This window comes from Maniola jurtina, chromosome 28 (assembly GCF_905333055.1).
Source record: "Maniola jurtina chromosome 28, ilManJurt1.1, whole genome shotgun sequence".
In the NCBI taxonomy this organism is placed as follows: domain Eukaryota; kingdom Metazoa; phylum Arthropoda; class Insecta; order Lepidoptera; family Nymphalidae; genus Maniola; species Maniola jurtina.
Genome location: NC_060056.1, coordinates 5,064,784 through 5,077,740, shown reverse-complemented (window position 1 = coordinate 5,077,740; position 12,957 = coordinate 5,064,784). Strand labels below are relative to the sequence as shown.

The following is a 12,957-nucleotide window of genomic DNA, read 5'->3' as shown; positions in this document are numbered from 1 at the left end:
CAGTTTTAACAAAAAAAAAAAACACTCCAAAAAGGCAGAGCACGCCCGCCAGCTAACACCAACACAGACAAAGAGTATATAAACACCACAGTTTGACGAAGAAATGTTTCCAAAAAATGTGGAAATAAATTTTAACCGAGAAATTAAAGAATTTTTTCCTTGTTTTTTCCAATACTATTGTTTAATTCGCGATTGCGGAGTAATTTTCTGGTGAATAGCGTAATGTGAAATGTAAATCGTAGTTTGTTAGCCACTTTCATTGGCCACGGCAAAGGTTGGAGAAACTACAAATCATTGAAAATGCGTTGTTGTGTGCCATTCTGCACAAATACTCCCACCAATGTGTCCACATCTGAGTCGAAGGGGATCAGTTTTCACGCGTGAGTTTATTCAATATTTGAGTTTACTCTCACATCCTAGCTGTAGCCGTAGTTAAGGTGATACTTACGCGTGTCTCCATACAAACGTATTACATCTAAAGCTAAACCAGATATCGATATATCTCTCCATTATCCGCTTTGTCTTAATAGAATAAAATAGATTTTTATTCAAATAAACTTTTACAAGTGCTTTTGAACCGTCAAAATAATTAACTGGTTTGGAATTGTATTCCTACTGAGAAGAACCAGCAAGAAAATCGGCGGTTGCTCTTTTCAATTGTCCAATTTACAATAATATTCCTTAGTTTACAAGCAATTGCAGCCCCGTGCATTACTACAATGAATATAGTATAATATTATACAAGGTATTAATTTTGTTAGTAATGAGTATTGACTCTTGAAACATCTCTGTTTAAGCCAGTATTTGAGGCAAGTTCGTGAGTAAATAAACCATGTAAGAAACTACAAAATTTCCAAAACTATTTGGTGGTGACACATCACATATTTTGCTCTTGAGTTTTCTTGCCCTAAAATGTTGATTGCAATAGCTTGCTCTTGAAACGACCATGGCGAACGCTTTTTAGTTTTTTTCAATTATTTATCTACCTACGTAGTACCAAAAATTAATAAAAGAAAAAAGATTAAAAGTTCTCATTTGCAAAGCTTAAATATAAAGTTATACTTATGATATGGTTTCCTCCTACAATATCAAAAGTCCTTAAAAGTTAAGAAGGTTAAACCAGCATTCTAAATGCTGGTTTAATTTGGTTAAACATTAGTTGAGGAAGGTTCACAAGGCTGGCTACTGCTAGTATAACATAAATGGTAATTTCCAGTCTCCCCAGTGATGTGCGTCTGCGCGCTGCTTGGCTCAGAGCCCTCGGCAAACAAGACAGTCAGCTACCAGACTCTGCTGTGGTCTGCTCCCAGCATTTTCTTGATGATGAAATGTATGAAACAGAAAGTGGCTTCAGGCAGATTGCTACTGGTGCTGTTCCTTCAACAGTGCAGGTAGTTACTTCTTTATAATGTACCTAATGTTATATATTGTGAATTAAAAGTAGAAATAATTTTAAACTGTTAAATATGTTTCCAGGTTTGCATGATATGTCTAAACACTGACAACAAGCTGTATCTAATGAGTAAACACAAATTGGAAGAAACATATGAGCGGTTAACCGGATATCCAGTAAGTTGTTGATTTATGATCCATAGTGATTGTATTATTTCAGGAATGATTGAATATTTTAATTATAATAGTATTTTGTTTCAGTTGTATGATCAAGGAAACCTGAAACGAACACTTTGTGTACAATGTGCTCAGAGACTAATAAACTTTAGTAGATTCAGAGACAAGAGCTTGAGAGCCCGTGCACTGATGATGGACTTAGTTGAAAAACATGAATTAGTGAGTACTTAAAGCACTACTTAATATAAACTTAATAGTTTGCACCTTAGCTGTAATACTTGCTTTTTATTATAATGTTAATAATGATGTGTTCATTCAAACATAAACTTATTTCCCAACAGATAACACAGCGACATATCAAAGGGATAAACCGCACAAAGAACCAACTAAAGAGTAATTTTGTGGTGAAAACTCTAGGACCTGACCACTGTGACTTATACATACTGGACTCCTCAGACAAACAGACAGAATCAGAGCCAATCGGCTATAGTGCTGTTGTGAAGAATGAAGAAAGTTTTGACTCGCCGGTTGATGAGGACATGGAAGTGGCAGAGGAAGATGACAATACTGCAGACAATGTCAATGATGAGTTTGTTGCATGTAACGAGGAGTGCTTCTCTGACGATAGCATAATGTTGGAAACGAAATTGCTGGATGATGTTATTTGCAAAGCTCTGGAGAACCCAGTATTTGCAGAACAAGTGGCTGAAATACCGGATTTGTTAAAGTGCGAAAGTGCTGCCTTCCAATGTGCTTTATGTTCTGAGGAGTTTGTCAGTGAACATGCGTACATGCAACATATGCGCATGCATGACCAGGTGAGTCTTCACTATGAAACACTTGCATCAATTTGTGTTCATATGATGAACAGAACTGTGATGCCATTGTTTTGTTTTCAGCAGAACAGTGACGGTTATGCTGACTGTGGCACGTCTCAAGTATGCAAGCCTCATACAGCCGTGAGCTCCTCACACTCTCCACACCTCACTGAGAACAAGTCAGTATACCTACCATTACTATTTCACAATACAACATATTTCGGAGTATACACTTGTACAATATCGTAATTCAATTTTCCTACTCTATGAGTACCTGCTCTGTACAGCACAGCTTCATGCTAGCGAGGACCTCCCCAGTACACTGTAGATACATTCCAATATATCTTACAGGCAGGCCATTCAGCTGAGGCAGGCCCCAAGCCCGTCCGCACACTCGCCTCGAACTGCAGGTCAGTGACCACTCCACTCATTTCTATAGCATTATAACACTTATTATTCATTGAAATACAACAAATATCCCATAATTTACTAAGTTGACCATTTGTCTTGTCACACGGTCCTTGTGTACTAATTTGCTCGTGAATGAAGTATAATAAAGTAGTGATTGATTGGTTTCAGTGGCTCCTCTGTGCCAAAAGTGTCAGTAACCGAACTAAAAACTACTCGTAACTATTGCCTCTAAAGGTTTCAGTTATCAACAAAGTTCAGTTATCAGTCAGTGTGTGTCAAGTGTCAACTGTCAATTAATATCATCAAAAAGGCTTGTAGTTGAATAATATAAAAACTCAGATTGAAGTAACACTGTTGTTGCTTGCAACAGTTGCAAGTTCTGCCAACACAACTCTAAATATAAGAGTATGTTAGCGTTCAAACTATCGTGAGTCATAAATATATATGTATGTCTATTTTACTTGCTTATTTATCGATGCCTGACTAGTTTTGAACCCGTCCGGGACCGCTATGCAATGCTGTAATGCTCGCGACGCGGCGCCCAGCAGTCTGCAAGTATCGCGGGCTGCGACGCGCAAGGCACGTTGCGAGGCAGACTGCGGTTGGGGAGGGGGTGGCTCCAGATCATCTCTAAGAGTTCGTACAGATCTTCGTCGCCGGCAGCGTCACCGTAGTCAAGCCACCATCCTGTTCCAAGAACGATGCCGTTGTCATCCATGCTGAGGACAGCGCCTATGATGTCACGATTGAAATTCGCGTGACGACTCATTTCGATCGGTTCTCGTATCTTCCGCGGAACTAGAAACTTTTCCCTGGTTAATACGGAAACCTTATCAAATTCAAAATATTTTTATTCAATTAGACTTTTACAAGTACTTTTGAATCTTTAAGAGCATCTTAACCACTGGTTCCGGAATGCCGAGAAGAACCAGCAAGAAACTCGGCGGTTGCTCTTTTCAAAGATTCGATATACCTACAATATTATGCTGTGTATAAAAGTAATTAAAGTCCCCGCACATTGGTAGAGCGAGCTGCAAGTCTTTTATCATTTACATAATCTTCGGTTGTATAATATGCTTTTATGCCGTACTATGGATATGTTCTGCTATTGCTGACCCATTGGTGTCCACATTGTTAACACTGCCTGTTATGTCCCATCACTTGTCAGGATGTCCGGACGGCTCTCACCCAGGTATATAGTTGTTGCTGCAGTCACACGGCATCATACACACTCGGCACATTAGGCTTGAAAAAACCGGCCAAGTGCGAGTCTGACTCGCGCACCGAGGCCGCGAGGGTTTCGTACTCGGGTAATTTTTCCGACATTTTGCACAATATATCAAAAACTATCATGCATAAAAATAAATGAAAATCTGTTCTAGAATGTACAGGTGAAGCCCTTTCATATGATACCCAACTTGGTATAGTTATCTTACTTTGGAAATTGAAACACATTTAAATTTTTTTTTATGATGTCACCACAAATTCACGGTTTTCAAATTTATTCCTTTACTTGTGCTATAAGATCTACCTACCTGCCTTTCATGATTCTAGGTCAACGGGAAGTACCCTATAGGTTTTTTTTTTACAGACACGACGGATGGACGGACCGACAGACAGACAACAAAGTGATCCTGTAAGGGTTCCGTTTTTCCTTTTCAGGTACGGAACCCTAAAAATGGGGACACCAATGGATTTATTGACACTATCCTTTATATACGGAGCTTAAACCCTCTTACTACCAAGTTTCGCTCTTCAATAATTACTATAAGCTAAGAAATAAATATTTTAAAATATTTTGTTTCAGTCGCTCCTCTGTCCGCGAGACTTGCGACGAGTAACGGAAACAACGTGCAAGCTGAAGACGCCGATACAGTCCAGAAGAGTGAACCACTATTTAAAATTAACAATGTCGGATTAAACAACCAATTATACAATACCAACAATATAACTGACATTAATAGATTAACAGATTGTGTGGTCATATTATATGATATTTTCAAAAAGCCGCAAGAAGGTGTACCAATACAAGGTGAATCACTGGCGACAATGCGACCAAGTGTTAGTTCTTGGGACAGTCAGCGTCATATTGAAAATGCCTCTAAAGATTTTAACTGTCAGGCAGTTAGTCGGAATGAAGACACTAGACATGCGATAGGAGACATTCGACCAGTTACTAGTAAACTGAAAGTTACTGAGCTTAATGCTACGAAAACTTCACAAAGTAAAACTTATTGTTCAAATAATTACAACAGTGAAGATAGTTTGCTTCATTACAAAAATGGGTATATTTGTGATGTATGTAGACATAAGTTTAAAAGGAAAAGTCTCTTAGTTAAACACATAAAGACTCACAGTGAAGTAGAACCGTTCACTTGCAAGTATTGCCAATTCAAAGCTATATATAAATTTAGTTTAAAGAAACATATGCAAACTCACACGGGTGACAAACCATTTACTTGCGAGTTATGCGACTACAAATGTACATACAGTAGTAAACTAGTGCAACACATGAGAACTCACACGGGTGAAAAACCTTACGTTTGTAAGTTATGTGATCATAAATTTGCACTATCAAGTCATTTAGTGAGACACATGAGTACTCACACGGGTGAAAAACCTTTTACTTGCGAGTTATGCGATTACAAATGTGCATTTAAGTCTAATCTGGCGAGGCACAAAATAACTCACACGGGTGAAAAACCTTATGTTTGTAAGTTATGTGATCACAAATTTGCACTATCGAGTCATTTAGTGAGACACATGAGTACTCACACGGGTGAAAAACCTTTTACTTGCGAGTTATGCGACTACAAATGTGCACAAAATAGTAATTTAGTGCAACACATGAGAACTCACACGGGTGAAAAACCTTACATTTGTAAGTTATGTGATTATAAATGTGCACAAAATAGTAGTTTAGTGAGACACATGAGAACTCACACGGGTGAAAAACCTCACATTTGTAAGTTATGTGATCATAAATTTGCACAAACTAGTCATTTAGTGACACACATGAGAACTCACACGGGTGAAAAACCTCACATTTGTAAGTTATGTGATCATAAATTTGCACAAACTAGTCATTTAGTGAGACACATGAGTACTCACACGGGTGAGAAACCTTTTACTTGCGAGTTATGCGACTACAAATGTGCACAAAATAGTAGTTTAGTGCAACACATGACAACTCACACTGGTGACAAACCTTTTACTTGCGAGTTATGCGACTACAAATGTGCACTTAAGTCTAATCTGGCGAGGCATAAAATAACTCACACTGATACAAATCCTCCGTCATGTTCGTGAGCCGCACGCGGCACTCCGCCGCCGGCGCATGCTCAGGAGATACACTCTTGTTGAACTTTTTGCTGAAGCACTGTCATGAGTAATAAATATTGTGGCTAATAATGTTGCACACAATCTCTTAACTAAAATGGCTGGTCTAAATGTATTGTTATCCTTTTCATAACGCTCCCTGCCGAAAATGATAGCACGAGATTTAGATGTTCCAATTTAGTTTAGTGAAACACTGTTGAAGGTTGAAAATCTGTAGAGTGCACTTTGACTTTAGTTTCAGTTAAAACGAGGCAGATTTATGCCAGCGGTATAACGTCTCGTTTTAACAGTGTCTTAAGTCTGAGCAAACTCTAAGTTCACTCTATAGATTTCAGCCTTAGACCTGTTATGGTGGGCTGGCGATGGGGTGAGGATGATGATGATTTGGTTTGATTAAGAGACTATGTGACCCCCCGGCTGTAATGTATCTGATATATTATGTATCTGTAACTTTTGTATAAAATGTATCCTACATACCTAATGGTGAAAACCGCATCTGCAGTCCAGTAGACCTCAGGTGGAGGTGGACGTGCGTCGTGGATTGAGTGTGCGGATGAGTAACACTGTCACTGCTTTGCACTTCGTGCTGCACATCTCCCGACTAACAGTGTTGGTTTCTAAATGATAAAGGCGGCTAATCCAAGTTTCTCAATATGGAATATAAGAAAATATTATTCACAGTCTTACACACTGATATAAAATATGCCGAGACGTGAAAAGATCACAATTCAAGATCAGGATTTTTTATGTGCAGAAACATTTTTTACAATGAGATGTTATTACATACTGTCCAGGAGAAATGTTTCTCCTTAACTAATAAGTATGTAAAGTTAGCACTAAAACAATTTTGTAAATAATTAACCTATTCTTCAAAATCCAAAAATTCTTTTATTGTGTAGAAGCACCTTTCCATTAGACACCGTTTAAGCCTTAATGGAAATAGGTTTTAAGTAACTTCTCTAATCGCTTTGGTATTTCATTGTATTGTAAACTATAATTGCATTGCATGGCATTGATACCACCCGGCATTCTTTTTTTTATGCGTTACTATTAAATAGGAATTTACGTTGATGTTAGTAATGGGATTCTAGCTTCTCACTTAGGGTGAGGGTCCAGTCCAAATTACACAAAATGTTAACAATATTATTTTTTACAACTAGGCTTAGGTTACTTTTCTAGAACTTAATAATTTGAAGATATGTACATTTTTATTTATTGAAGTTGTTTACTGTGACTAAATGTTGTACGATTTTAGTTTTTAGTTTAAAATGATTAAAATATGATCGTAAAATTAATTACAATAATTTTATTTTGCCTCAACACAGAGCCTCCCATCCAATCAACCTGATCGTTTTAAAACAGAAGACTTTAATAAACTGTTCTAACTGGAGATATACAAGCTCTTTTAAAATAATCAAAAATAAAAACTATGTATTTTGTTTCAGTCGCTCCTCTGTCCGCGAGACTTGCGACGAGTAACGGAAACAACGTGCAAGCTGAAGACGCCGATACAGTCCAGAAGAGTAAACCACTATTTAAAATTAACAATGTCGAATTAAACAACCAATTATTCAATGCTAACAATATAACTGACATTAATAGATTGACTGATTGTGTGGTCATATTATATGATATTTTCAAAAAGCCCGAAGTAGGTGTACCAATACAAGGTGAATCACTGGCGACAATGCGACCAAGTATTAGTTCTTGGGACAGTCAGCGTCATATTGAACAGGCCTCTAAAGATTTTAACTGTCAGGCAGTTAGTCGGAATGAAAACACTAGACATACGATAGGAGACATTCGACTAGTTACTAGTGAACTGAAAGTTACTGAGCTTAATGCTACGAAAACTTCACAAAGTAAAGCTTATTGTTCAAATGATTACAATAGTGAAGATAGTTTGCTTAATTACAAAAATGGGTATATTTGTGATGTATGCAGAAATACGTTTAAATGGAAAAGTCTCTTAGTTAAACACATAAAGACTCACAGTGAAGTGAAACCGTTCACTTGCAAGTTTTGCCAATTCAAAGCTATATATAAATTTAGTTTAAAGAAACATATGCAAACTCACACGGTTGACAAACCATTTACTTGCGAGTTATGCGACTACAAATGTACATACAGTAGTAAACTAGTGCAACACATGAGAACTCACACGGGTGAAAAACCTTTTACTTGCGAGTTATGCGATTACAAATGTGCACAATCAAGTCATTTAGTGAGACACATGAGTACTCACACGGGTGAAAAACCTTTTACTTGCGAGTTATGCGATTACAAATGTGCACTTAAGTCTAATCTAGCGAGGCACAAAATAACTCACACAGGTGAAAAACCTTACGTTTGTAAGTTATGTGATCATAAATTTGCACTATCAAGTCATTTAGTGAGACACATGAGTACTCACACGGGTGAAAAACCTTACATTTGTAAGTTTTGTGATTATAAATTTGCACAACTTGGTAATTTAGTGAGCCACATGAGAACTCACACTGGTGAAAAACCTTACAATTGTAAGTTATGTGGTTATAAATGTGCACAAAAGTCTAATCTGACGAGGCACAGGAGAACTCACACTGATACAAATCCTCCGTCATGTTCGTGAGCCGCACGCGGCACTCCGCCGCCGGCGCATGCTCAGGAGATACACTCTTGTTGAACTGTTTGCTGAAGCATTCTCATGTTGTATTATTATGAGTAATAAATATTGTGGCTAATTCTGTTGTACACAATCTCTAAACTGAAATGGCTGGTCGAAATGTATTGTTATCCTTTTCATAACGCTTCCTGCCAAAAATGATAGCACTAGATTTATTTTATTTATCTTATTTATTAGTACTAAAAACAGTAGCACGCAGTGATTACAATTAATATAATAGAAATGAAAATAATATTGAAATAAAATAAAATTAAATAGAATAGAAATAAAACTTACGTGCTACCTACTACGTTAATCACAAATTACTAATATGTACTTAAATTAAATTATTTTTTAATTATTCACAGGTTTTGTGTTTTTTTTTATAAGATAATCCATGACCAACTTCTTGTAAGTTCCCACACGAGTCGAAAAGATATTGTTATGTGCTAGGGGTTCGAATGAAAAATGCCAGTCCCGAGCGCGCTCACCAGAATTTGTACGACATTTTAGAGTAGCAAAAAGTTTATGAATTTGTTTACTGCGCACATGACTTCTAAGTGGAATTTTATAACAAAGTTTACGAGTTAAGGGAATACAAAACATATTTATTATGACAGATCAAATAATGCAGTTAAGTATATTATATTTTCGAAGAAGTTAGTAATGAGATTCTAGCTTCTTACTTAGGGCGAGGGTCCAGTCTAAATTACACAAACTGTTAACAATATTATTTTTTACAACTAAGCCTAGGTTACTTTTCTAGAACTTAATAATTTGAAGATATGTACATTTTTATTTATTGAAGTTGTTTACTGTAACTCTTAATGTACGATTTTAGTTTTTATTTTAAAATGATTAAAATATGATAGTAAAATTAATTACAATAATTTTATTTTGCCTCAACGCAGAACTTTCCATCCAATCAACCTGATCGTTTTAAAACATAAGACTTTAATAAACTGTTCTAACTGGAGATATGCAAGCTCTTTTAAAATAATCAAAAATAAAAACTATGTTTTTTGTTTCAGTCGCTCCTCTGTCCGCGAGACTTGCGACGAGTAACGGAAACAACGTGCAAGCTGAAGACGCCGATACAGTCCAGAAGAGTGAACCACTATTTATAATTAACAATGTCGGATTAAACAACCAATTATTCGATACCAACAATATAACTGACATTAATAGATTGACTGATTGTGTGGTCATATTATATGATATTTTCAAAAAGCCCCAAGAAGGTGTACCAATACAAGGTGAATCACTGGCGACAATGCGACCAAGTGTTAGTTCTTGGGACAGTCAGCGTTATATTGAAAATGCCTCTAAAGATTTTAACTGTCAGGCAGTTAGTCGGAATGAAAACACTAGACATACGATAGGAGACATTCGACTAGTTACTAGTGAACTGAAAGTTACTGAGCTTAATGCTACGAAAACTTCACAAAGTAAAACTTATTGTTCAAATAATTACAATATCGAAGATAGTTTGCCTTATGACAAAAATGGGTATATTTGTGATGTATGTAGACATAAGTTTAAACGGAAAAGTGTCTTAGTTAAACACATAAAGACTCACAGTGAAGTGAAACCGTTCACTTGCGAGTTTTGCCAATTCAAAACTAAATATAAATGGTGTTTAAAGAAACATATGCGAACTCACACTGGTGACAAACCTTTTACTTGCGAGCTATGCGATTACAAATGTGCATGTAAAAGTCATTTAGTGAGACACATGAGAACTCACACGGGTGAAAAGCCTTACATTTGTAAGTTATGTGATTATAAATTTGCAGTAACTGGTCATTTAGTGAGCCACATGAGAACTCACACGGGTGAAAAACCTTTTGCTTGCGAGCTATGCGATTACAAATGTGCACGTAAGTCTAGTCTGGCGAGCCACAGGAGAACTCACACGGGTGAAAAACCTTTTAATTGCACATTATGCAAATATAAATGTGCGGATTCTACAAATTTTGTGTGCCACATGAGAACTCACACTGGTGAAAAACCTTACACTTGCGAGTTATGCGACTACAAATGTACACAAAGTAGTAGTCTAGTGAAACACATGAGAACTCACACGGGTGAAAAACCTTTTATTTGCGAGTTATGCGACTACAAATGTACACAAAGAAGTAATCTAGTGCAACACATGAGAACTCACACGGGTGAAAAACCTTTTACTTGCGAGTTATGTGACTACAAATGTGCACAAAGTAGAGATCTAGTGCAACACATGAGAACCCACACGGGTGAAAAAAAACCTTTTACTTGCGAGTTATGCGATTACAAATGTACACAAAGTAGTGATCTAGTGCGACACATGAGAACCCACACGGGTGAAAAAAAACCTTTTACTTGCGAGTTATGCGATTACAAATGTACACAAAGTAGTGATCTAGTGCAACACATGAGAACCCACACGGGTGAAAAAAAACCTTTTACTTGCGAGTTATGCGATTACAAATGTACACAAAGTAGTGATCTAGTGCAACACATGAGAACCCACACGGGTGAAAAAAAACCTTTTACTTGCGAGTTATGCGATTACAAATGTACACAAAGTAGTGATCTAGTGCGACACATGAGAACTCACACGGGTGAAAAACCTTTTACTTGCGAGTTATGCGACTACAAATGTACACAAAGTAGTGATCTAGTGCGACACATGAGAACTCACACGGGTGAAAAACCTTTTACTTGCGAGTTATGCGACTACAAATGTACACAAAGTAGTGATCTAGTGCGACACATGAGAACTCACACGGGTGAAAAACCTTTTGCTTGCGAGCTATGCGATTACAAATGTGCAAGTAAGTTTAGTCTGGCGAGCCACAGGAGAACTCACACGGGTGAAAAACCTTACATTTGTAAGTTATGTGATCATAAATTTGCAGTAACTGGTCATTTAGTGAGCCACATGAGAATTCACACGGGTGAAAAACCTTTTGCTTGCGAGCTATGCGATTACAAATGTGCACGTAAGTCTAGTCTGGCGAGCCACAGGAGAACTCACACGGGTGAAAAACCTTTTAATTGCACATTATGCAAATATAAATGTGCGGATTCTAGCAATTTAGTGAGCCACATGAGAATTCACACTGGTGAAAAACCTTACATTTGTAAGTTATGTGGTTATAAATGTGCACGAAGTAGTTATCTAGTGCAACACATGAAAACTCACACGGGTGAAAAACCTTTTACTTGCGAGTTATGCGACTACAAATGTACACAAAGTAAGAATCTAGTGCAACACATGACAACTCACACGGGTGAAAAAACTTTTACTTGCGAGTTATGCGACTACAAATGTACACAAAGTAGTAGTCTAGTGCAACACATGAGAACTCACACGGGTGAAAAACGTTTTTCTTGTGAGTTGTGCGAGTACAAGTGTGTAGACAAAAGAAATTTAGTGAGGCACTTGAAAACACACTTCTAAAAAAACCGGACAGGTGCGAGTCGGACTCGCATACGATGGATTCCGTACAAGATCACACTAATATTATAAAGGAGAAAGTTTGTATGTGTGTGTGTGTGTTTGTTTGTTACTCCTTCTTGGGCTGAAATTTAGAATGGAGATAGATTATACCCTAGATTAGCACATAGGCTACTTTTCATCCCGGAAAATCAAAGCGTTCCCACTGGAATTTCGAAAAACCTACATCCACGCGAACGAAGTCGCGGGTATCAGCTAGTATTTTAATATTTTTACGAGCAACACTGCAAGTTAATGACAACAGCGCCATCTATATGTGATTTAGTACATTAATTTTTTCGTGAACATTTTTTTTGTGATGTACCAGAAATTTACGGTTTTCGGATTTATTCCTTTACTTGTGCTATAAAACCTACCTACCTGCCAAATTCCATGATTCCAGGTCAACGGAAAGAACCCTATAGGTTTTCTTGACAGACACGACGGACAACAAAGTGATCCTATAAGGGTTACGTTTTTTCTTTTGAGGTACGGAACCCTAACAAGGAAGGGCCCTAATATAATACCTTGTGGTACTTCCCGCTTGTTACATTTTAGTTGAGATTTCTATAACACTCCTTTATTTTTCTACTAGCCGATGCCCGCGACTTCGCCCGCGTGGATTTAGGTTTTTCAAAATCCCGGGGGAACTCTTTGATTTCCGGGATAAACAGTAGCCTATGTGCTCATCTAGG

The 12,957-nt window shown here is 37.3% G+C and overlaps 1 protein-coding gene across 1 annotated transcript; it reads left to right on the top strand.

The window, feature by feature from the left end:
* The first annotated feature begins 84 nt into the window (after positions 1-84).
* LOC123879323 (zinc finger protein Xfin-like) lies at positions 85-12,276 on the top strand. The gene is made up of 10 exons (XM_045926968.1): positions 85-380; positions 1,217-1,391; positions 1,477-1,569; positions 1,654-1,788; positions 1,911-2,387; positions 2,469-2,566; positions 2,739-2,797; positions 4,606-5,754; positions 8,480-8,740; positions 9,813-12,276. The coding sequence occupies exons 1-10, from the start codon at positions 301-303 to the stop codon at positions 12,224-12,226; spliced, it is 4,941 nt and encodes a 1,646-aa protein (XP_045782924.1). The 5' UTR covers positions 85-300; the 3' UTR covers positions 12,227-12,276.
* The last annotated feature ends 681 nt before the right edge of the window (positions 12,277-12,957 follow it).